The sequence below is a fragment of the Loxodonta africana genome, chromosome 17 (genome assembly GCF_030014295.1).
Source record: "Loxodonta africana isolate mLoxAfr1 chromosome 17, mLoxAfr1.hap2, whole genome shotgun sequence".
NCBI classification, from domain to species: domain Eukaryota; kingdom Metazoa; phylum Chordata; class Mammalia; order Proboscidea; family Elephantidae; genus Loxodonta; species Loxodonta africana.
The window spans coordinates 70,496,626-70,522,467 of NC_087358.1; the positions used below are offsets into that span (position 1 = coordinate 70,496,626).

A 25,842-nucleotide genomic window follows, 5' to 3' on the forward strand; every position below is an offset into this window, starting at 1 on the left:
GGTGTTTGGATGGTCTAGGAAGTTTCTATGGCTTTGTCTTGATCAAGTTGTACTGACTTTCCCTTTCACCAAAGTTAACACTTGTCTGCTATGTAGTTACTGATTTTCCCACCCTACCCATCCTCTCCCTTGTAACCATCAAAGATTGTTTTTTTTTTCTGTCTGTAAACCTTTTCTTGAATTTTTATAATAGTGGTCTCATATAATATTTGTCCTTTCATGATTGACTTATTTCACTGAACATAATGCCCCACAGATTCATCCATGTTGTGAGATGTTTCTCGGGTTCGTCATTGTTCTTTATTGTTGCATATTTAGATCTTTGATCAATTTTGAGTTAGTTTTTGTGTATTGTGTGAGGTATGGGTCCTGTTTCATTTTTTGTTTTTTTACAGATGGTCATCCAGTTTTGCCAGCACCATTTGTTAAAGAGACTGTCTTTTCCACATTTAATGAACTTTGGCCTTTGACAAAGATCAGCTGACTGTAGGCGGTTGGATCTACAATTCTGTTCCATTGATCTGTGTGTCTGTTGTTGTACCAGTACCAGGCTGTTTTGACTACCATAGCTGTATAGTAGGTTCTGAGATCAGGTAGTGTGGGGCCTCCTACTTTGTTCTTTTTCTTGAATAATGCTTCACCTATTCCAGGGCCTCTTTCCTTTTCATATAAAATTGGTAATTAGTTTTTCCATCTTATTACAAAATGTTGTTGGTATGTGGATCGGCGTTGTGTTACATCTGTAGATTGCTTTGAGTAGGATTGACATTTTCACAGTGTTGCGCCTTCCTATCCATGAGCATGATACGTTTTTCCATTTGTGTAGGTCTCTTGGTTTCTTGAATAATGTTTTGGAGTTTTCTTTGTGTAAGTCTTCTACGTTCCTGGTTAGATTTGTTCCTAAGTATTTTATCTTTTCAGGGACTATTATAAATGATATTGTCTTCCTGGTTTCCTTTTTGAAGTTCTCTTTGTTGGTATATAGGCATCCAACTGATTTATGTATGTTGATCTTGTATCCTGCTACCCTGCTGAATCTTTATATTAGTTCTAGTAGCTTTCTTGTGGAATCTTTGAGTACCCTTTATATAGTATCATATCATCTGTAGATAGGGATGGTTGTACTTCTTCCTTTCCAGTTTGGATGCCCTTTATTTCTCTTTCTGGCCTTATTGCTCCAGCTAGGACTTTGAGCATTAAATAGGAGTGGTGATAAAGGGCATCCTGTCTTGTTCCCACATTTTCTTGGACATGATTTTGAAGCATGTTTTTCCCCCGATTATCCTTAACGCAGGTTCCTAGGTGGCACAAACAGTTTGTGCTCTACTGCTAACCTAAAGCTGGCAGTCCAAACCCACCTGGCAGTACCGTGGAAGAAAAGTCCTGGCGATCTGCTTCTGTTAAGATTACAGCCAAGAAAACCCAGTGGAGCGGATCTATTCTGTAACACACGGGGTCGCCATGAGTCGGAATCAACTCGACGACAACTTAGAACAGCATCTACAACAACATTCTTAATGCTTCCTAGGTGCTCTTATGACATTGATCTGTTGTGTTAGCCAAAAAATTAGTACTGTTTTTACATTTCAATATTCATCCTCAATCCTTCGTAACTCAGATGTATCTAGGTTTGAATCCAGCTCTACCACTTCCTAGTTGAATGACCTAAAATAAGTAACATAACCTCTGAGGCTCAGTTTCCTTATCTCTAATTATCTAATATGGATAATTATCTAATATGGATAATTGTAGGAACTTCATGGGGGAGTTGTGAAGATTAATGAGATGTAATATGTAAATTACTTAGCACATCGACTGGCACCATGAATAAAGGTGGTTATCATTCTTTTCTTTCCTTAACAGAATATATCCAAGCAATGAGTCTGGTGAATCAAGCAACTGTAAATAACAATTCAGCATTGATAAAGGGTATGTACATCTCTGATCCCAATATCTGGTATTTTCTTGGCACGAAGCAGGCCAGCCTTGATATTTCAGGTTAACTAAAGATAATTTAAAATAAATTATCTTTGTGTGTAAGATCCATACTGCTGAGTTACATAAATCACAGTTTCTTTTATTAAATGAAAAGCCTTACCCAGCCAGAGATAGGATGTACACATCTTACCAAGCCTTTTAGGGAAAGAATGAACAAATGTCTGTTTTCTCTAAGAAAACTTCCTTCTCATATAAGGAGGGTGTATAGAATTCTAAGATTCGAAACACTGTAAACCCCTTTAGTGAAGAACAGTGCTAGAAAGATATATTCTGGTATGGATAAGTTGGTAGATATATTTTTCATTTCCTAGATTGTTATTAGACCATCAGTTGTCCAGACCTTAAATGTATTCTATTTAGAAAGAATTAATGAAAGATAACACATGAAGAGTAGAAAAAGAAAAGTTGAAATGTTACTTTATCACAATCATTATTCCATAGTCTATCACTAGTTTGCTAAAGTGTTGAGGAAGTGCACATTGATTCAGTTTTAATTAATACTGTTAGATATTGTCAACAAATGTTAATAATTTTCAGTTTATTGTCATAATTTGGAGGCTTAAGGCTTTAAAGCTCTGAAAATATAGCCTAGCATCTTCAGTCTATATTTAAAAAACTCTTTTGCTGTTCAAAAGTATTCTCAATTTCACTAGCTAAGTATAGTTTTTAAATTAGGTTCCTGAAGAGAACAATCAGCCTTTATCCTTCAATAGCAGTTGGAATCAACACACCCTTAAGGGGTTATATTGATTTTGCAAGAGAGAGGCTTTTGAGTGCAGCAGATGGTAATAATGAACTAATTTTAAACAACTTTTTTTTTCTTTTTGAAATATCTTGTTTTCCTCTAAAAAAAAAGTTGGGTTTTGTGTTTCATTTTGGTCTTTTAAAGTAATAATTTAATTAATATAGATATTAATGAAATTAATATAAATGCTGAATATTATAATTTTATATTTTAAAATAATTTGTTTTGTTTATCTGAAATATAATTAATAAATATAACGTATATCTACTTGTCAGTGATAGAGAAATTTTTAAAGTAAATTGGGGAGAGTTATGTAATTGGCATAAATGAGCATTAAAAGCCTACTAGTAATAAAGCTTCATGTTAGCATTTTTTTTTTTTTTTTAATTTTGAGACTGGAAGAAAGAAAAGAACTCAGTGTTTAAGGTAAAAATAGCCATCCCAGATCCAGCCTAGATTCCCCAGGCTATGATCAAACCACTCAAACCTATAACTAAACCCACTGTCATGGAGTTGATTCCAGTGACCATATACAACAGCAGAACTGCCCCATAGTGTTTACAAGCCTGTAAATCCTTATGAAAGTAGACTGCTACATCTTTCTCTCGAGGAGCGACTGGTGGGTTCGAACCACTGACGTTTGGATTAGCAGCCGAGTGCTTAACCAGGGCTCTTGATCAAACCACTAATCACCACTCTTTTCTTGAGCAGAAGACTGGGTGTTCTTCTTCTCCTCCCTTTTATCTAATGATTCATTCATTCTCATGTTTTTCAGATAATCGTATTTTTATTATGCTCCTATATGTTGTATTTGTTACCATGCATTTATATGACTTATGTGCAGAAATTACCTGAGAAAATATCAGATGCTCTTAATTTAATTTTTTTTTATTAACTTTTATTGAGCTTCAAGTGAACGTTTACAAATCAAGTCAGACTGTCACATATAAGTTTATATACATCTTACTCCGTACACCCACTTGCTCTCCCCCTAATGAGTCAGCCCTTCCAGTCTCTCCTTTCGTGGCATTTTTGCCAGCTTCCAACTCTCTCTATCCTCCCATCCCCCCTCCAGACAAGAGATGCCAACACAGTCTCAAGTGTCCGCCTGATATAATTAGCTCGCTCTTCATCAGCATCTCTCTCCTACCCACTGTCCAGTCCCTTTCATGTCTGATGAGTTGTCTTCGGGGATGGTTCCTGTCCTGTGCCAACAGAAGGTTTGGGGACCATGACCGCCGGGATTCCTCTAGTCTCAGTCAGACCATTAAGTATGGTCTTTTTATGAGAATTTGGGGTCTGCATCCCACTGATCTCCTGCTCCCTCAGGGGTTCTCTGTTGTGCTCCCTGTCAGGGCAGTCATCAGTTGTGGCCGGGCACCAACTAGTTTTTCTGGTCTCAGGATGATGTAGGTCTCTGGTTCATGTGGCCCTTTCTGTCTCTTGGGCTCTTAGTTGTCGTGTGACCTTGGTGTTCTTCATTCTCCTTTGATCCAGGTGGGTTGAGACCAATTGATGCATCTTAGATGGCCGCTTGTTAGCATTTAAGACCCCAGACCCCACATTTCAAAGTGGGATGCAGAATGTTTTCATAACAGAATTATTTTGCCAGTTGACTTAGAAGTCCCCTTAAACCATAGTCCCCAAACCCCTGCCCTTGCTCCGCTGACCTTTGAAGCATTCATTTTATCCTGGAAACTTCTTTGCTTTTGGTCCAGTCCAATTGAGCTGACCTTCCATGTATTGAGTGTTGTCCTTCCCTTCACCTAAAGCAGTTCTTATCTACTAATTCATCAGTAAAAAACCCTCTCCCTCCCTCCCTCCCTCCCCCCCTCGTAACCACAAAAGTATATGTTCTCAGTTTATACTATTTCTCAAGATCTTATAATAGTGGTCTTATACAACATTTGTCCTTTTGCCTCTGACTAATTTTGCTCAGCATGATGCCTTCCAGGTTCCTCCATGTTATGAAATGTTTGACAGATTCGTCACTGTTCTTTATCGATGCGTAGTATTCCATTGTGTGAATATACCACAATTTATTTACCCATCCATCCGTGGATGGACACCTTGGTTGCTTCCAGCTTTTTGCTATTGTAAACAGAGCTGCAATAAACATGGGTGTGCATATATCTGTTTGTGTGAAGGCTCTTGTTTCTCTAGGGTATATTCCAAGGAGTGGGATTTCTGGGTTGTATGGTAGTTCTATTTCTAACTGTTTAAGATAACGCCAGATAGATTTCCAAAGTGGTTGTACCATTTTACATTCCCACCAGCAGTGTATGAGAGTTCCAATCTTTCCGCAGCCTCTCCAACATTTATTATTTTGTGTTTTTTGGATTAATGCCAGCCTCGTTGGAGTGAGATGGAATCTCATCGTGGTTTTAATTTGCATTTCTCTAATGGCTAATGATCAAGAGCATTTTCTCATGTATCTTGTTAGCTGCCTGAATATCTTCTTTAGTGAAGTGTGTGTGTTCATATCCTTTGCCCACTTCTTGATTGGGTTGTTTGTCTTTTTGTGGTTGAGTTTTGACAGAATCATATAGATTTTAGAGATCAGGCGCTGGTCGGAGATGTCATAGCTGAAAATTCTTTCCCAGTCTGTAGGTAGTCTTTTTACTGTTTTGGTGAAGTCTTTAGATGAGCATAGGTGTTTGATTTTTAGGAGCTCCCAGTTATCTGGTTTCTCTTCGTCATTTTTGGTAATGTTTTGTATTCTGTTTATGCCTTGTATTAGGGCTCCTAACGTTGTCCCTATTTTTTCTTCCATGATCTTTATCGTTTTAGTCTTTATGTTTAGGTCTTTGATTCACTTGGATATAGTTTTTGTTCTTGGTATGAGGTATGGGTCCTGTTTCATTTTTTTTGCAAATGGATATCCAGTTATGCCAGCACCATTTGTTAAAAAGACTATCTTTTCCCCAATTAACTGACACTGGGCCTTTGTCAAATATCAGCTGCTCATATGTGGATGGATTTATATCTGGGTTCTCAATTCTGTTCCACTGGTCTATGTGCCTGTTGTTGTACCAATACCAGGCTATTTTGACTACTGTGGCTGTATAATAGGTTCTGAAATCAGGTAGAGTGAGGCTTCCCACTTTCTTCTTCTTTTTCAGTAATGCTTTGCTTATCCGTGGCTTCTTTCCCTTCCATATGAAGTTGGTGATTTGTTCCTCTATCACCTTAAAAAATGACATTGGAATTTGGATCGGAAGTGCATTGTATGTATAGATGGCTTTTGGTAGAATAGACATTTTTACTATGTTAAGTCTTCCTATCCATGAGCAAGGTATGTTTTTCCACTTAAGTATGTCCTTTTGAATTTCTTGTAGTAGAGCTTTGTAGTTTTCTTTGTATAGATCTTTTACATCTTTGGTAAGATTTATTCCTAAGTATTTTATCTTCTTGGGGGCTACTGTGAATGGTATTGATTTGGTTATTTCCTCTTCGATGTTCTTTTTGTTGATATAGAGGAATCCAAGTGATTTTTGTATAAAGCTTATTTAATTTTTAATCAGTTACTATAGCTCTCTTCAGCTATCAGATTTTAAGCTTTCTTTCATTACCTAGATAATGAGGTACTGTTTTCTAGTTAGCCAAGGAGAGGCCTTGGATTATAACTTAATATTTCTTTAAACTTTTTTTTTTTTTTTTAAATAGTACTGGTCTGCACTCAAGAACTGACGCAAGATAAAAATGTAAAGCAGAGTGAGAATCACTTTTTTTCTTAAGGACTATCAGTGTACAGGCAAAAAGTTTCTTTTTTTAATTCAACAGAATATTCACTGTGATTCACATATCTACTTTACGGAATAAGAACAGGAATGTATAGGTTTTTACGTTAAAAACCACAGCTTTATTTCTATATTGTAGTTACGTTAGTAAGAATAAATGAAGTATAAAAAGTAGAGAAAGAAGAGACAAACATGACATGATTAAGTTCAGAAAGATATAGTTAAGGCTAAGAGAAATATGAAAAAACAAATAGACAAAGGGAGGTACCCAAATATCCTACCGTAAACGGGAAAACAAAAATACTTATCTTTCCATTCTATATTTCCAGAAAATAGAAACAAATGTTTACCTTGAAAGTTGATTAAAATTCAGATAAAGTTTAGGCCAAACTATAGGTTCTCCAGTAGAAATTTCTCCCATTCTGTCTTATTTTATCCCATCTTATTAAGATTTTTGAAAATACAGTGATGACACTAAATCTTTTGGGCCAATCTTGAAATCTTAATACCTTTACCGATTTCAGGGCTCCACATGGGCAGAATCTCTCAATCTAATGAAAATATTCTTTGAATACTACGGAATGATTTTTAACTTGATGTACTTGTTTCTCACATTTATATTTTTCATGTAGATGGTACACCTGTGACTCAGAACAAACAGGAAAACAAGTCAAGTTCGTTGCCCTCTACATCGTATGAAAACTCCTTTCCCAGAGACCATACATTTCCGTATGTATATAAGCTGAATTTATTTATGCTGCTAATGCTTTTGTTCCTTTAAAGAGATGTACTCAATAATTTTATATTAGAGTGGACGTAATAGATAAAATAGATTCTTTTCCATCAAAGGCCTTAAAACTTATAAATTTTTTATTTCATAGATAAAGGGTCATGAGTCCCTTAATAGATTATTTATTTGTTAATATTCCTAGTCAAGTCTTTTTCTAAAATGTAGCTTAAGATGTCTTTGTGTGTATTGTTAATACACTGAAATCTACCATGTTGGCTGTTTTTTTCCAATAAGGAAATTATCTTTCCCAGATATTGTTTTTTTTTTGAGTGGCATATTACAAAGGCCCAAAGTACTTCTTTCAGTATCAATTGAGTTTTAAAATTGTGTAACAGTTTTAAGTTTATGAGAGTATGATCTTCCCTTTATTCTTTTCTCACTAATTTCAGTAAAGATTACTCAGCATAAAGAAGAATTGTAAAAAGGGGAATCTGATGTTTAGTGTTTATTTTTAATAGGTAATGTCTGTACCCAAACCTTCAAGTACTATGCTGTGTAATCCCGGCATTGCTTAGAACTAAAATAGATTGAAGTCACTTAAGGAAACGTAACCTTGCCCTATTTCTAGTTCATTGGGTACTACTGCATTGTAGTCCTTGGGTAGCAATGGATGTAATTAATCTAGTATCTACATTTTAGAGTCCCTGGTTGGCACAAATGGTAAAGCACTTGGCTACTAAGTGAAAGGCTGGTGGTTCAGATTCAGCCAGAGGCACCTTGGGAGAAAGTCCTGAAGATCTACAGCCATTGAAAACCCTGTGGAGGAGTTCTACTCTGAAAGACAAAGGGTTACCATGAGTCAGAATTGACTGGATGGCAACTGGTTTTTTTTAATCTACATTCTCACCTAGTATTTTTTACTGTCTTTTTCAAGAAATTTGAACAATTGAGATATTCAAAGGAATGTAAGAAACACTCATATTCACACCATCCATTTATTAACATTTCATTATACTTTCTTCTAGTCCCTTTAGTGGAAGTCCCTTTAAAAATAAAACATAGTCTCTTTGAACTCTACCCAGCTTCTATAACCACAAGTCCCATTCCCTGTCTGCCTCCCTAGGAGCAATCTCTACCATCAGTTATTTTTTAGTTTATATATATGTATGTACAGATATATAAATAATAACTTTCTTATAGTTTTTTAAGTTTACGTAAATAATCATGTATGTCCCACCTACTGGTTTGGTCAGCATTTGGTTTTGAAATCTAATCAAGCTGCTATGTATAAGATCTGTTTTGGTCCCTTTAACTCTTGTTTGGTTTTCCATAATGTGAAAACATTACATTTTATTTATTCATTCCCCTAACGGTGGATATTTAGATTGTTTTGAATATTTCCTAACTCAAATAGTAGTGCAGAGAACAACTGTCTCCCAGCCTTTCTTTTAAATAAGTATTCATTGTGAAAGTTAGCAGTTCAAGAGGGTGAAGGTATAAAATGAGATCTATAGGATTTCCCAGAATGTAGAAGAAAAGGGCAAATGAATGAGAAAATAAGAGAACTATGTTTAATTAGTGTTTTTGAAAAAGAAGCTACAAACAGGAAACCAACAACTCTAATAAATTCCATAAAAATATTTTCAGGATCATCCATATACTGTAATGTTCTTTAGAAAAATGTAAAAATTTAAACCAGAGGTGGTAGGAGCAGGGCCAATGTACTGCTGCCCATGGCTCCAACAAAGGAAATCATGATGTCTAAATTTTAGGAATCAGAATTTGCTCCAGCACCTATATCGTAAAAACCAAGCCCTCTGCCATCAAGTCGATTCCGGCTAATAGTGACCGTATAGGACAGAGTAGAACTGCCCCATAGGATTTCCAAGGCTGTAAGTCTTTACAGAAGCAGACAGCCACATCTTTTTCCCATGGAGCAGCTGTGGGTTCAAACTGCTAACCTTTTGGTTTTCAGCCAAGTGCTTTAACCATTGCGCCATCAGAGCTACTTCTCCAGTACCTAGAAGATGAAAATATATATCTTTTCCATCTAAAAATTTGGTACTTTTACAAATATGGAATGTTGATGTTTTCAAAAGTAATGTATGTAAACCTGCACTACAAAAGCATTGCTTGTGGAAAAATCAGCCACATTTTGTTCTGAACTAAAATATAAAATAAACAAAAGCACAAGAAGCTAGAATAAATGAAGCAGAAGCAATAATAAAAGAGGTAACTTCTAAGTAGAAGAAAATATCAAGTCTGCAGGTAAAAGCCTTCACCAAATACCACAGTAATGAAAATCACTAATAAATAAATATTGGTAAAACCATTTTAGCATCAGTCTTAAATACAAACAGGAGTATCAAGACAAAAAAAAAAAAAATCCCACAAAATAATAAATATTAGACTAGCACCAGATTTAACCTCTGCGAACACCCAGAAAATGTACCATCCCATGTACTTCTCTTAAAAACTTCCTCAGACATCCTCTTGCTGACCAAAAGATGAGTTTTTATGTGGAACTCAGGAGTGGGGACCATAATATGAGTCCTTAAAATGTAGGGTCTGTGAAGCCCCTTAATGGTAGGTAAAATTTTATGTAAATAGCACCTTACTATGGAGAGAGTTCGTAACTTTCATCAGATTGTTAAAGGGTTCATGCCACTAAAAAGTTTAAATATCACTAATATGTATACTGAAGACCCTGGATAGTACAACCTATTTACACTCTTGGCTGCTAACTGAAAACTTGGAGGTTTGAGTTCTCCCAGAGGCACCTCAGAAGAAAGGCCTGGCAATCTACTTCTGAAAAATCAGCCATTGAAAATCTTGCGGAGCACTGTTCTACTCTGACATACATGCAGTCGCCATGAGTCGGAATCAACTGGTATTCATGATATGGATACACTAATTCTAAATAAAATTTTAACATCTCTAATTCAGAGAAGATGGGATGACCAAGTATGATTTATAATAGTCAAGCAGGAAATATTTAGCATTGTTGTCATTGTTAGGTGCCATCCAGTCAGCTCCGACACATAGCGACCCCGTGTATGACAGGATAAAACACTCCCTGGTCCTGTGCCATCCTCACAAGTTGTTATGCTTAAGCCCATAGTGCAGCCACTACGGGCACAAATACGGATCTCTTCCAGTCAGTTGGCCAGATAACTGTCTGCCGATTCTTGGCATAGACGAGTGAGCGAGCGCACGCTGCATCTGTTTGCAGGAACGTCTCAGTTGGCACTCTGTAAACTCCTGGAGCCTTGTTTTTCACCAGCGCCTTCCGTGCAGCTTGGACGTCTTCCTTCGGTACCGTCGGTGCCTGACCATCTGCTGCCTCCTGACATGTCTGGACGTCAACCAGTTCTTTTTGGTGCAGTGACTCTGTGTATTCCTTCCATCTTCTTTGGATGCTTCCTGCATTGTTCAGTATTTTCCACATAGAATCCTTCAGTGTTGCATCTCGAGGCTTAAATTTTTTCATTAGTTCTTTCGGCTTGAGAAATGCTGAGTGTGTTCTTCCTTTTTGCTTTCCTAACTCCAGGTCTTTGCACATTTCATTATAATACTTTGTCATCTCAAGCCATCCTTTCAAATCTTCCTTTCAGCTCTTTTACATCATCATTTCTTCCATTCATTTTATCTGCTCTATGTTCAAGAGCAAGTTTGAGTCTCTTCTGACATCCATTTTGGTCTTTTCTTTCTTTCCTGTCTTTTTGATGACCTCTTGCTTACTTCAGGTATGATGTCCTTAATGTTATTCCATAGCTTGTCTGGTTTTCGGCCATTAGTGTTCAGTGTGTCAGATCTGTTCTTGAGATGGTCTCTAAATTCAGGTGGGATATACTCAAGGTCATATTTTGGCTCTCGTGGACTTAGTATTAGGAAATCTATTTTTATTACAGAAGTAGACCACAGGAAAAATCCTATCTTAACAGATGCTGAAGGACATTTTGGATCCCTGGTGGCATAGTGGTTAAGAGCTTGGTTGCTAACCAAAACGTCAGCAGTTCAAATCAGCCAGCTGGTCCTTAGAAACCATGTGGGCAGTTCTTTTCTGTCCCACAGGGCCACTAGGAGTTAGAATCCACTCAGTGGCAACAGGTTGGAAAGATTTTTTAAGAATTCAATACCAACTCTTAAGAGAATGCTTTTTTTGATGTAGTAGGGAATATATATTTCAAATCAACAACCCACATCTTACATAGTATTGAAACTCTAGAGGTACTTCCTTTAAAATAAAGATTAAGGCAGGAATACCTATGATCATAATTATCATTCAATGTTTTTTCTAGAAATTAACCAGTACAATAGGATATCAAAGAAAGTATGAAGTGTAGAAACTGAAGTTATTTGTATGTAATCTTATTTACCTAGACAGTCTAAGATCAAGTGTAAAATCATTAAGCTAAAAAGAAAGCTTAGTAAAATAGTCACTTATAAAATAAAAATATGAAAGTTAATAACTATTAGAAAATTCAATGAAATAAAATCCTCAGTCACAAGACACAAAAATAAAACAGCTGGGACTAATCAAAAGAAACTAAGCCCTGGTGGCGCAGTGGTTAAGCACTCAGCTGCTAACTGAAAGGTCAGCGGTTGAAACCCACCAGCCACTCCATGGGAGAAAGATATGGAAGTCTGCTTACATAAAGATTACAACCTTGGAAATTATGAAGCAGTTTACTCTGTCCTATAGGGTCACTATGAGTCGGAATCTACTCGACAGCAATTACAAGAAATATATATGTGCAGAAAATTAAAACTAAGGATTTCAATGAATGATTAAAGTTACCATGTTCCTGGATAGAAAGATTGAATATTGTAAAAATGTAAATTCTTCCCAAATAAATTTATCAATTTAATTTAATTTCATATGAAATCCCAACACTTAGGTCTTTTTAACTTGGCAAGCTATTTATAAATTTTTAATCTCCAAAGATAAAAAGTCAAGAAATACTTAGAACATGTTTAAGAGAAAAAATAGGGAGGACTTGTCCTGAGAAATATTAAAATGTTCCATCAATCTATAGGAAACAATGTTGTATTGTTATGAGAATTAACAGTTAGATCAAGAAACAGAATACACCTGGAAAATAAGACAATCTGTTTATGTATTTATAAGAACATAGGATCTGATTAAGTTAGTAAGTCAAAAGTTGGTAAGGTAAGGGAAGCACTCATTATTCAAAAAATGGCTCTAGAACCATTGACTGTCATTTGGAAAATTTAAGTTAGATCTTCATGGTACATCAAAATGAATTCCACTGGCATCTGGGGTCTTAAAAGCTAGCAAGCGGCCATCTAAGATGCATTAATTTGTCCCAAACCACCTGGAACAAAGAAGAATGAAGAACACCAAAGACACAAGGGAACTATTAGCCCAAAAGACAGAAGGGGCCACATAAACCAGAGGTTCCATCAGCCTAAGACCAGATGGTGCCTGGCTACCACCAGTGACGGCCGTGACAGGGAACACAAGACAGTCCCCGATGGCTCAGGAGAAAAGTAGGGCAGAACTCAAATTCTGGTAAAAAGACCAGACTTAATGGTCTGACTGAGACTGGAGGAGCCCCAGAAGACAAGGCCCGCAGACTCTCTGTTAACCCAGAACTAAAACCATTCCTGAAGCCAGCTCTTCAGACAAAGAATAGACTGGACTGTAAGATATAAAATGATACGTGTCAAGAGTGTGCTTCTTAGTTCTAGCAGACACATGAGGCTAAATGGGCAGCTCCTGTTTGGAGGCAAGACAAGAAGGTAGAAAGGGATAGGAATTGGTTGAATGGACATGGGAAAGCCAGGGTGGAAAGGAGGAACGTATAGTCACGTTATTGGGAGAGGAACTTGGGTCACATAACAATGTGTGTATAAACGTTTGTATGAGAAACTAACTTGAGCTGTAAACTTTCACCTAAAGCACAATTAAGAAAAAAAAGAAGTTACATAAATAAATTCCAGATGAAATTGGATTCCCAAACCATAGGAAAATTAATTATTAAAAGTAGAATCCTAAGAAACCAAGAAATAACAGAGATCAACTCTCTTACCATGTGTATTTGCATTATATTATGTGTCATGGCTTTATTCATAACATTATTTATGCTTTATTATAAATACCTAGTTGTTTCTCTGCCCAGAATGTGGGCTCCTTGAGATCAGGGAACTCTCACAATTGTTTCTCTAGCATCTAGTACATGGCAGACACTAAGGAAGTTTTTGATGAAAGAATGAATGAATAAGCAAACAGACCCCCGATAGGAAAACGGACAAAGCATATGAACAGACAGTTTACCAAAGAAGAAAGAAATGACCAATTATGTTTAAACTCCCTATTATTTAGAGAAAAACAAAAGTAATAAAATGCCATTTTTCATATATCAAATTATTACAAATTTAAATAATAATACTCAGTGTTAGGAAGACTACAATTAGACTGACACTCATACTTGCTATGAGTGTGTAAATTAGTCCAACGTTTTTGGAAAACAGTTTGGTAGTTTGTATTGATTAAAATGTGTGTTCCTTCTAACACCATAATTGTGATCTCTAGGTGTCATTTCTCATTAAGTAGAACCATGGTTCCTTGGAGAAATGGCTGATTCCAGACATGTGAAATTTGTGACAGAAAGCAAAGAAACTGTCAAAGACTCCTAGTTACGTTAAAAGGATACAGGAGCGAACTTGAAGGAACTACCCACTGGCCAGTGCTCTCAGACTAACTGGTGAGAACAGGTGTTCTGTTTTACACTTCCAGTTCATTGAGGATGATACTCTTGTAAAATGAAATAAAATGCAATAACATTGTTAATATTGCTATAAAGTTTCTAAACGCTCTCAGTTTTTATACTTATCACAAGCTGTTAGCAAATCATCAGGGACTGCATACCACCACACCTTGAGTAGCACTGGCCTAGGTAATGATCGTAAGTGAATGCTAAAACCATTAGGTGAAAGATTCATGAGGAACTTTAAAATGGATGGAAACCCTGGTGCCGTAGTGGTTAAGAGCTATGTCTGCTAACCAAAAAGTCAGCAGTTCGAATCTACCGGGTGCTCCTTGTAAACTCTATGGGGCAGTTCTACTCTGTCCAGTAGGGTTGCTGTGAGTCAGAATCAAATCGATGACAAAGGTTTGGTTTCTGTTGGTAAAGCACCTATCAAAAAATTATGGCTATAACTCCAGCTTTCTGAAGTATTTATTCTGCAATTAGGTATATCCTTTATATGGCTGCAGGATATAGTAAAATGTTTATTTCAGAATCTGGCTTGCTTTTTAGTATTGTCTAAAAAGAGATAACAGGAACTGATTAGTGTTTTTTAAAAATAGGGAACTGTACTAAAATTTGAATACTAATAAATAATTAATTTTTACAGATCTACAGAAAATAAGGAAATTCTTCCTTTGGAAAATGAAGTTACAGACTTAAGAGAAAAAGAGTCACCTTTGAGTTTATCTTACCAAAGTCATGACTGCTCTGGAGCCTGCCTGATAAAAATGCCACTAACCTTCAAGGGAGAAAACCCTCTGCAGCTTCCAATCAAATGCCACTTCCAAAGACAGCATGCGAAGACAAACTCCCATTCTTCAGCACTCCATGTGAGTTACAAAACCCCTTGTGGAAGGAGTCTACGAAACGTGGAGGAAGTTTTTCGTTACCTGCTTGAGACAGAGTGTAACTTTTTATTTACAGATAACTTTTCTTTCAATACCTATGTTCAGTTGACTCGGAATTACCCAAAGCAAGAAGAGATCGTTTCTGATGTGGACATTAGCAGTGGAGTGGAATCGGTGCCCATTTCTTTCTGTAATGAAATTGACAGTAGAAAGCTTCCATATTTTAAGTACAGAAAGACTATGTGGCCACGAGCATACTACCTAAACAACTTTTCCAACATGTTTACTGATTCATGTGACTGCTCTGAGGGCTGCATAGACATGTGAGTAGAAAAACATGGCATTTCAGTGAATCTTCTGAATATAGGGCTACTTATCAAGAAATCCCGTATGTGTCAGTTTATCTATCTGCCTGTATATCTAAAACCTATACACCAAGAGTCTAAAATGAAAAGATGTACTGTGTTAATAACAATAGGAAAGAAAACTCTGTCAAATATCATAGTAATTTGAAAATTACTTCTAAGAATAAATTCTTCCTTTAACCTAGTGCCACCATTATAACAGTAACAGTTACGACAACAAATTGAGCGTGTACAACTGCCAGGCGCTGCAATAAGTACTTTGCATACATTTTCTTAATTAATCTTCACAAAAACCCGTGAGGTGAGTATTATCTTCATGTTATAAATAAGGAAATTAGATTGAAGAAGTCAGTTGCCCCGTCACAGCACAAATTGTAGAGCTAGGATTTGAACCCATGCTGTTAACCACTATTTTATTTATTGTATTTTACATTTACAAATTATTTAAAAATCGTTTCATGGCTAATTTTTTATGAAGTTAATAGTGTTTATAACTAGTACTCTTGATCATAGATTGAAATTCTTTTTTAAAAAACAAAACCATGTTCTGCTATATTAAGACTTAGAAAGCATTTTGCTTTAAGAATGTGTCATACACATACCTTTGTAGGTACAGATTGTGGAGTGGGGTTGCATTATTTGTACTTTTTATTTAAGGCAAACTCAGCTACCTTACTAGGCAAAAGAAAGAGTGAGAAAGAAATGATGTAAAATAGTGTCAGTGGCAGTTGGCACCATCCCGTCTGGCCTGTGAGATGGGAAATGGAAAGCTGCCGTTGCCTCAGTTTGGCTCAGATCACTTAGGCCTCTCACAGAGGAAACCTCTTACTGTGCTACCTTTATTCTGTTTAGAATTAAAGACTTTTCCATAAACATTGCCTCTAATGTTATCCAACTTCTTCATTTTGCCAAGGCCAATCTGTAGTGCTGTAGGGAAAAAGTGGCTGTTGGACAGTTTATACCATGATTTATTGTCAGTTCAAGGAATTTTTTTAGAGTAATTTGGACGATATGTGGTTTTGGTCTTTAGACTATAGAAACTAACCCTCACATAACATACACCACCACTATAGGTCCCTATGAGTCAGAATTGACTCGAAGGCAATGGGATATACATATTTTCATCCATGGGTCAGAAGCAATAAAAGATATCACAGAAGTTAGCAGAGGCCACAGTCCACTGGAATCTGGAAGTAGACACGAGCAGTGTAGTCAGGGATTCTGATCCCTACAGGAATGGAAGTTAAACACGTCCCATGCATGGCAGAGAGTGGGAGCTGGGCTCTCCATGGGTATAGAAATGACACATCAGCACAACACTGTGAACTAGGCTAGTATCTCACAGGGCTTGGAACTGTGCTAATGTAATGCAGGTTCAGAGCTGTGAAACCCATAAAGTCAGAGCCAGAACAGTGGAGAAATCACCTAACACGAGAGCACACAGGAGTAAACCCACCAGTTAAGATTTCAAAAAAACATTAAAATCAGACGGAGATGTTTAGGGCTATGAAAGGATGCCGTGAGCCACAACAAATGGGGACACAACAAATCAGTTAAATGCAGATTCTAACTGAAAGAAACTTTAAAATAGATATGTTTAAAATGTCCAAAGAGAAAATACTAGACTGTGAAACAAGAGAAGGGGATTATAAAGGAGAAATGGTACATATAGAAAAGAGCCATTTGAAATATTGGAAATAAAACGTATGGTCATTGCAATAAAAAACTAATAGATGGATTAAATAGTATCCTTGGTATAGATGAAGAAAGAATCAGTGAATTGCAAGGCACAACTAGTGAGATCTCCCAGAATGCAAACAGAAAAGGTATGGAGAAACAAGTTATAGGTTAAGAAATATGGAGGATAAAATGAGAAACTCCAGTATCCATCTAAGAAAAGAGAGTTTATGGGGAAGATGCAGCATTCAAAGAGGTAATGGCCGAGAATGTTCCAGAATTGAAGGATTCGAGCGCTTAGACTGAAAACACTTACTGTGTACTAAGAAGGGAAACTAAAAAAACGTATATTTAAGTATATTATGATAAAACTTAAAAAAAAAATACCTAGGATAAAGAGTAAATCTCAAAAGCTACTAGATAGAAAAGATAGATTTCCTACAAAGGAAAAATAGACTGATAACATACTTTCATCAAGAATACTAGAAGACAATAAAGAGGTGTATTATCTTAAGGTGCAGAAGGAAAATAAATGTAAAAGTAGAATTTTGAACCCGACCAGACAGTGGTTTAAAGGAATTGACTGTTTTTTTGCGGGGGTGGCGTCGGAGTGGCCGAGATGCAAACCATTACACAGCAGTCGAAGACACGCATACCTACTTCTCGGCAACAGTACTTTTAGGTATATCCAGGGCAGAAGATTGTTTTCAAAACTACACATTTAGTGGGATGTAAAATGAGTTTAATGGGTTGTAACTAGCATTTTTTAAATAGGACAGAAAATACCCAAGTGCATGACTCACGATAAGGGTAAAGTTTCATGACATTGTCATTTCTGTTTATTCACACACATATGTATACATGTACAGGCTCATGACAGAAATGTATTTCTTACTGTGGGTCACAGTGAAAAATATTTTAAAGCTGTGACGCTAGAGGTGCTCACACGTGCATAAAAGAAGGATGTTTATTGGAGCATTGTTGTATTGAACAACTGAGAACCACTTAACTGAGTAACAACCAAATGCTGTAGAAGAGCTAAAAGGACTTAACCAGATTTGTATATATAATAACATTAATAGCTCTCAAAAACATTAACTTGAACAGAAAAAGCAAGTCATAGAATAATACCTATACTAAAATTTTTTAAACATGAAAGATAATAATAGTGTATTCCTTGTGGATATATATGTAGGAAAAGTAGAAAGGATGCCATACCAAACCTCTTGAGAGTTTATCTGTAATGTTTTCTTAGATCCTGTGTATGCTGTGGTGCCCTGGTGGCACAGTGGTTAAGAGCTCAGGCTGCTAACCAAAAGGTTGGCAGTTTGAATCTACCAGCCACTCCATGGAAACCCTATGGGGCAGTCCTACTCTGTCCTATAGGGTTGCTATGAGTCAAAATTGACTCAGTGGCAATGGATTTGGTATATAGCCTGTATATATATATATATACACACACACACATATATATGTGTGTATATATATAGCATATAAGTTTTAAATTCTACATGTAGAAAAAAGGGCTAGATAAAATGCTGATAGCTAATTCTTGGTGGGGGAAAAACAGGTGTTTATTATATTATTATTTGTATTTTCCTGTACTTTTTAAACTTTGCAAAAAAAATCATGTGGAACAAAGCAGGCAGATTTTTACATCTGTAAACAGTCCAAATTAATGAGTTTATTGATTTTTTCTCTTGTGAACAGTAGCCACTACTCTGACATATACTATGTATATGCAGAAAAAATACAAAAAAAAAATCATAGAGGAAGAAGATTTAAATCCCTTGTTCAGCAGAGGAGACTAAGATCCAGAGATGTTAACTAGCTTACCAATACGTAGTCACATACCAAGTTGAGAGCTGAGATGCCTAGACCCCTTACTCCCTATCAAGTTATGAATCTCTGTCAAGATAAATAGTCATCTAAATATGTAGAGGTAAAAGTACATAGATAGAATTTATGGTTGCAGGTTGTCCCACCTAGCAACAGTATGAAAAATGATTCTAGTAGGTAGATAAACAGCATCAGTCTCCCCAGTCCGTTTCTGTGTCATTGAAGTCGGAGATAAGACATTTCCAAAACTGCCCTTGCGAATTTGACGCTCACACATTTATCCACTCTAGGCGAGCTGAACTAGGAGAATTTTCACAAACAAGCTTCTGTTGAAAAGGAGAAGAATTCATTTTGAAAAGCTTACTTCATGGGCAAATAGAGTACAGTTCAGTTTATACTTACAAACTTTTGGTAGGTGTCTATCTTTCAAAGAGGTATAACCTATTTAGGAAAGATGTCACATTGTCCATGAGCTAAATGGCTGTTCTAAATACACTTATATCCTTTACCACCCCACTGACACTTTCAAGACAGTCTCTCTGCTTAACTTGGTGCTTTTTATTCTGACATCTCCATCCATTGCCTTCCTTTTAGAACAAAATGTGCATGTCTTCAGCTGACAGCAAGGAATGCTAAGACTTGTCCATTGTCAAGTAACGCCATAACCACTGGATATAAATATAAAAGACTACAGAGACAAATACCTACTGGGTAAGATACCTTGAGGATTTGTTGCAGGGTGTTTGTATCTTTGAAGGTGGGTACTTTTTCTTTGTGGCCTACAGTCTTAATAAAAAAAAAAAGTCTTAATAGATGTTGTTAAATTGCAGTTTCTAATACCAAAAATCTGAATTATTAAGGAATTAGAAAAAGAAAACTCTATGTCGTTCTTGGAAATGCAAGTCGAGACCACACATAGCATACAGAGTATATACTCCAATACCCATCTGCTTTGAGTCAGGGTCTTACCTCTCTCAGATTAGTCTGCCTCAGGCAGCCATATCCCCATTGAGAAATAGACTCTGCAAAGCCTATTGAGAGCTGGGAATTTTCATCCTTTTGAGGGTGTTATTAACAAATAATAACACCCTTAGAGACAGAAATGGGAACTTTTCTTTCTTAGATACTTTCCTTTTAAAAGAACAAACATTTACTATGTGCCAGGCATTGTCTCAAGCACTTGGCTAATGCTGACTAACTTAATCTTTACAAAACAACCCTGTGAGGTACATAACTACCATATAATCCCCATTTTAAAAATGGGAAATCATAGCACAGAAAGGTTAATCAAAGGTCACACAACTAAAATGCGGGAGCTGTGGTGGGCACCTAGGCAGTCTGACACTAGGAACCTTCACATTAGTCGGCTTCCCCTAGTGACTCTCATGCCAGTGAAGTAGCCATATAAATGGATTGATTTTCTCTTTTGCATATTTGATTGACAGCATTTATGAATGCAGCCTGTTATGCAAGTGTAATCGACAGATGTGTCAGAACCGGGTTGTCCAGCACGGTCCCAAAGTGAGGCTGCAGGTGTTCAAGACTGAGAAGAAGGGGTGGGGGGTGCGCTGCTTGGATGACATTGACAGAGGGACGTTTATTTGCATTTATTCAGGTAAGGCAAAGATTCATTTTCAAATTATTCTGTAGCAGGATCTACATTTCTGAAGCCCCAGTTTACTGGTCAGGGCCATTGAAATCCTATCACAAGGACAAGAGCAACAAGATTAGGACCTCAAAGGAAGGCAGGTGACTGGGAACTTGAGCACTGAAGGGCTGAGACGCGTTAGGAGGTTCCGGATGGTCCAGAAAAGAAAGGCACAGAGATAAAGCCTGGATTACTGCATGAGGGCCTGTGACGTGCAAGGCACATGTTTTTGTCTCATGGCTACAGATGCTTTGAGTAAGGGAAGACTTTCTAAGTAAGAGAACTAAATAACTGATTTGCCAAGGTAAAAGCCACCAGTCATCAGACTATTTGTTGAACGTTTTGAGCTTTTATTAGAATTTAACGAGTTAATTTTGTTATAAGTATCTGCATGTGATTCAGGTAGTGACAGGAGGCAACTCGCTCCATTTCAGGGACTCAAGAGTTGCTACTCTAGAGCAAAGCATCCCAACCAGTGTGTTACAGTTACGCAGTTGCTGATTCTTTCAGGCCGGAGCCCCCAGGCCAGACATGTTGGCTTCCAGCAATCTCATCCATTTACTCCAGAGTGCCATGCAAAATCCTCATTTCCAGTGTGTGCCAGGATATAAGACGGGGTGGGAAACACAGCTCTAGAGCCAGTCTAAAAGAAATATGCTAGACCAAGTCAGGGTAGCTAGGCAGCAGGTACCAGAGCAATCCTCCTCCTCTGAGATTCTAGGTTTGTTTCAGTGAGGGCAAGAAGCAGCTCAGAGAATGTCATGGATTGAATTATGTCCCCCCAAAGTATCTGTCAACTTGACTAGGTCATGATTCCCAGTATTGTATGATTGTCTGCCATTTTGTCATCTGATGTGGTTTTCCTATGTGTTGTAAATCCTATCACTATGATATAATGAGATGGATTAGTGGCCATTATATTGATAAATATACAAGATTAGATAGTGTCTTAAGCCAGTCTCTTTTGAGATATAAAAGAGAGAAGCAAGCAGAGAGACAGGGAGACCTCATTCCACCAAGAAAACAGTGCCAGGAGCAGAGCATGGCCTTTGGACCTGATGGCCCTGCACGGAGAAGCTCCTAGGCCAAGGGAAGATTGATGACACGGACCTTCATCCAGAGCCAACAGAGAAAGCGTACCCTGGAGCTGACACCCTGAATTTGAACTTGTAGCCTACTAGACTGTGAGAGAATAAATTTCTCTTTGTTAAATCCATCCACTTGTGGTATTTCTGTTACAGCAGCACTAGATGACTAAGACAGAGAATTATCAGTACAGAGTAGTAACACTTGGCTGCCTACCACATAACACCTGTTCCTTTTGTTAGGTGCTGTCAAGTCGATTCTGACTTATAGTGACCCCATGTGACAGAGTAAAAGAACTGCCCCATAGAGTTTTCTTGGCTGTAAGCGTTACGGAAGTACATTTCCAGGACTTTCCCCTGCAGTGTGGCTGAGTGGATTCGAACCACCAATCTTTTGGTTAGTAGCCAAGTGCTTAACCATTTATGCCACCAGGGCTCCTCATACAACACTTCCAGTCACATATGCTACCTAGACATTTGTCTCCCATAATTCTCAAATTAACTTTGATGAACGGCAGCGGCCTATAAAATGCCAGCAGCTGTCCAGGAAATATCACTGGCTTTATCTGCATTGCTAAAAAATGCACCTAATGTAGCTCTCTGATCTAATGACATGGGAGAATATCCAGCTGCTGAATTTGACTTGATAACTAATTTTGAAAGAGCCCTGGTGGCACAGTGGTTAAAGTGGCTCAGCTGCTAACTGAAAGGTCAGTGGTTCGAACCCACCAGCAGCTCCTCAGGAAAAGATGTAGCAGTCTGCTTCTGTAAAAATTATAGCTCTGGAAACCCTACAGGGCAGTTCTCTGTCTTACAGGGTCGCTGTAAGTCGGAATTGCCTCCAATAGAAAATGAACAAAAATTGGTTTTGAAAGAAAATGCATAAACTTAAGGCAAGGAATTTAATGTTACTCTAGGACTTACTATGACAGCAATAGGCATATATCACCGCAAATTTAAATAGATTTCCGTATAAAGTATAGGTTTCAATGATAAAGCATTTTTTTTCCTAATTATTATTTTTTCCCTTTTTTTTTTTTTTGTACTTTAGATAAAGGTTTACGGAGCAAATTAGTTTCTCATTAAACAATTAATACACATATTGTTTTGTGACAATGGTTGCCAACCCCGACATGTCAACATTCTCCCCTTCTCGACCTTGGGCTCCCCATTACCAGCTTTCCTGTCCCCTCCTGCTTTCTCGTCCTTGTCCCTGGGCTCGTGTGCCCCTTTAGCCTTGTTTTTATTGGCCTGTCTAATCTTTGGCTGAAGGGTGAACTTCAGGAATGATAAAGCATTTTTAACTAGACACAAAAGGTGCATGTTAAAGACAAGAGTTCAGCCCTCTTTAATTTTCTAGAATGCTTTTTGATCCATATTTTGTTTTATAGTATTGTAGATAAAGCTCTCACATGTAATACCAAAACAGACAAGTGCTTCTATTAGATGTCCTATTTTTTTTCATGTACTGAAAAACATGAAATAAATCCTTCATTGGTCATTTGTTTATTTTTTACAACAGTTTTCTAGAATGAATTTATGTGTTTATGTTCATTCTAGAAATAAGGTATAGAGCACGGGGTTCTGTAGTTACAGAGCAGAAATGGAGATGTTCGTTTGCTGCTTAACAATTATATTATCTTTTGTTCAACCTCTTACTTTTTTCTTTTAGGAAGATTACTAAGCAGAGCTAACAATGAGAGACCTGATGCTATTCATGAAAATGGGAAAGAAGAGGATACTATGAAAAACACGTTTGCAAAAAAGAGGAAAATGGAAGCTGCATGTTCAGATTGTGAGGTTGAAATTATCCCATTAGAACTGGAAACACATCCTAGAAGGGCTGTAACTGAGGAATGTCCACCTAAGTTCAGTAATGAATCCACAGAGCCCGCTACGTACGTAAGAACTCAGTCAAGATTGCTCTCAATTATTATTGATCAATAGTGGTTCTTTCTCTTTCCTTCTTAACTCCCCCCCCCCCCGCCCCACTCCCATGTATCATCTTGCTTCAAAGTTGTAAGTTTAACACTGAGATATCTAAGACACATAGATTTTAAAAATCTAGCCATCGTACCTCACTTCCTCAGTGTTCCATTCCTGGAGTTTTACCTTACGTGACTTTACTCGGATTCTCTAGGAATGTTCATAATTTTTGCTGTTCTTTATATTTTCTATCACCATTTCATTTACAAAGCTTTCATAGGTTTCCTTCATATTTTTACATACTTCAAAAATGATTTACTTTAAAATATTATATTTCCTCTCTCCAGTGCAGGATAGGCATAAATGTTGTTTACTTAATTTCTAATGATAATGGATATTTATTTAATAATGTTATCAATATTTCAAGGTCCAATGAAAAGAATTTTTAGTGATACACAGAATAACATTTTTTTTTCCTTTCCAGGGAAATGAAGTATAACAATATTTCAAGAATTCAATATCATTCAGTCATTAGAAGTCCTAAAACCAAGATAGCCATTTTCCAACACAATGGAAAAAAGATGGTAAAAACTGCAAAAAGTAGATTGGGCCCTCTGAGAATATTAACTACTATACCACCTTTTCAACCTAGTTCAAATTGTTTGTGCTACTTAATAATGCATAGTATTTCTTTTATTGTTGTGGAATGGGCAGGCTGCTGAAGTATTGGGACTCTTTTATTATTATTCCCCATGGAAGTTGGCATGTTCTCCGCATAGATATATGAAGAGCATGTTGGTCACGATTTGGTAGTGTAGTCCGCCGAGACTGAAAGGCATCTGCTCCTGAGAACCTGTAGAAGTTCAAGAGTTAATAGTGAGTGAAGATATAGGATAAAGAAGAGATGCAACCTAACAAAAGAATCATCCAGAAAGTGACGTTCTACATGATGTACTTATCGTTCTGAACCAAGAACGCTAGTCAGAGACTGAAACTTAGAAGAAGAGAAGGATAAAGGAAAAAAAATAGAGGCAGAAATAATTGTGGTTCACAGCAGGGCTTGTTGATGAAAAATAAAAACTCTGCTCTAGGTGGTGTGCAAATATTGCCCTCTGTCTAGTAACAGTACAGTAGGTACTTGCTCAGTATCAAATAGTGATGAAAAGATTGAGCTAGAAGGTCACATAGACCTGGGTTTCACTTCTAGTTCTTCTTACCAGTTGGGTGACATCTCTATGCCTATTTTTCTTTAACTATAAAATGAGAATAATAGTTTCTGTCTCAGGTTTATGAGAGTGAAGTGAAATAAGGTTGGTTCAGCACAATGCTTGGCACAACGAAATGCTCAGGAGATGTTGACCATTCAGGTACTGAGCACTTGAATAATGATAATGGCCAACATTTATTCAGCTTTTAGTTGGGTGCCAAGCGTTGTGTTAAGCATATATCCTTTTAAAGTTATCATGATCATTTAAAGTGATTGCGGTGTCTGCAACATATAAAGACAGGCAGCTTCTTTAACCTTTTCTTTCAAGTAGAAAGTTGCCAAAGAGTGATTTTATCTTTGTCCATCTTATGGTTGAAGCCAGATTTATAATCTGATATCAGTACTTTCTCAGTAAGCTCACCCATTGCCATAGAGCCAATCCCAACTCATGTTGACCCTGTAGGACAGAGCAGAACTGCCACAAAGAGTTTCCAAGGCTGTAATCTTTACAGAAGCAGATTGCCACATCTTCCTTCCGCAGAGCAGCTGGTGGGTTTGAACCACCAACCTTTCAGTTAGCACCTGAGTGCTTTAACCACTGTACCACCAGGGCTCCTTACTTTGTACTGAGGATAATTAGAATTGAGGAATACAGGCATCTTTTAATTCTAAAACAATGTCTTAAGTCTTTGTAACTGTGGCTTGATAAAGTCCCTAGAAACTGAACACAGCCAAAGGGGCTTACACGTTTGCTCCATTACTGCATAGCCTCCGTATGACATCAGCTTTGAGGCTTTTCAAAATAAGTTAGTACCTGCAGCCTATGAGGATTGAAACTTGATGAAAGAGACCTAAATGCTAAATACATTTTCCTAACATAGGAATTAAAGATATCTTTGTTTCCTTTTAAGGGATTTGCTTCCTCAGCGTCTGTCACCTCAGAAGATGATAATGGGTGTGAACCAACCCTAATACCTCTGAACTCTGAAGCCAAGGAAGTTAAAAGTAGGCTTTGTTTCCCTCTGTGATTGCCTGCCTCTTTGTTCTGCCTTTCTGTCCTTCTGTTGCTCAGTGCTTGTGACTCATTTTCTCAGACTCTGTAATGGACATGCTGCATTCCTCATGAAAGTTACAACGTGTCTAGATCAGAGGTCGGCAAACTATGGTTTGCAGGCAAAATCCAACCGGCCACCTGTTTTTTGTGTGGCCCAAGAGCTTACAATGGTTTTACATTTTTAAATAGTTGAAGGAAATAGTA

General features: G+C 37.2%; 1 protein-coding gene across 7 annotated transcripts in view; it reads left to right on the forward strand.

The window, feature by feature from the left end:
• Positions 1-25,842, forward strand: part of LOC100670438 (histone-lysine N-methyltransferase SETDB2) — a 104,385-nt gene that overhangs the window by 13,702 nt on the left and 64,841 nt on the right. For 6 of the 7 annotated variants that reach the window (XR_010318210.1, XR_010318209.1, XM_010592631.3 and 3 more), the window contains 8 exons: positions 1,864-1,929; positions 7,116-7,212; positions 14,597-15,160; positions 19,313-19,429; positions 20,164-20,333; positions 23,124-23,349; positions 23,862-23,961; positions 25,496-25,589. Coding sequence is in view for 5 of the 7 variants with exons in the window: in XM_010592631.3 (XP_010590933.1) it covers positions 1,864-1,929; positions 7,116-7,212; positions 14,597-15,160; positions 19,313-19,429; positions 20,164-20,333; positions 23,124-23,349; positions 23,862-23,961; positions 25,496-25,589 (1,434 nt within the window). In the remaining 2 variants the exon portion in view is untranslated. The remainder of the gene's footprint in view (positions 1-1,863; positions 1,930-7,115; positions 7,213-14,596; positions 15,161-19,312; positions 19,430-20,163; positions 20,334-23,123; positions 23,350-23,861; positions 23,962-25,495; positions 25,590-25,842) is intronic. The other variant, XM_023551333.2, reaches the window with a different exon arrangement.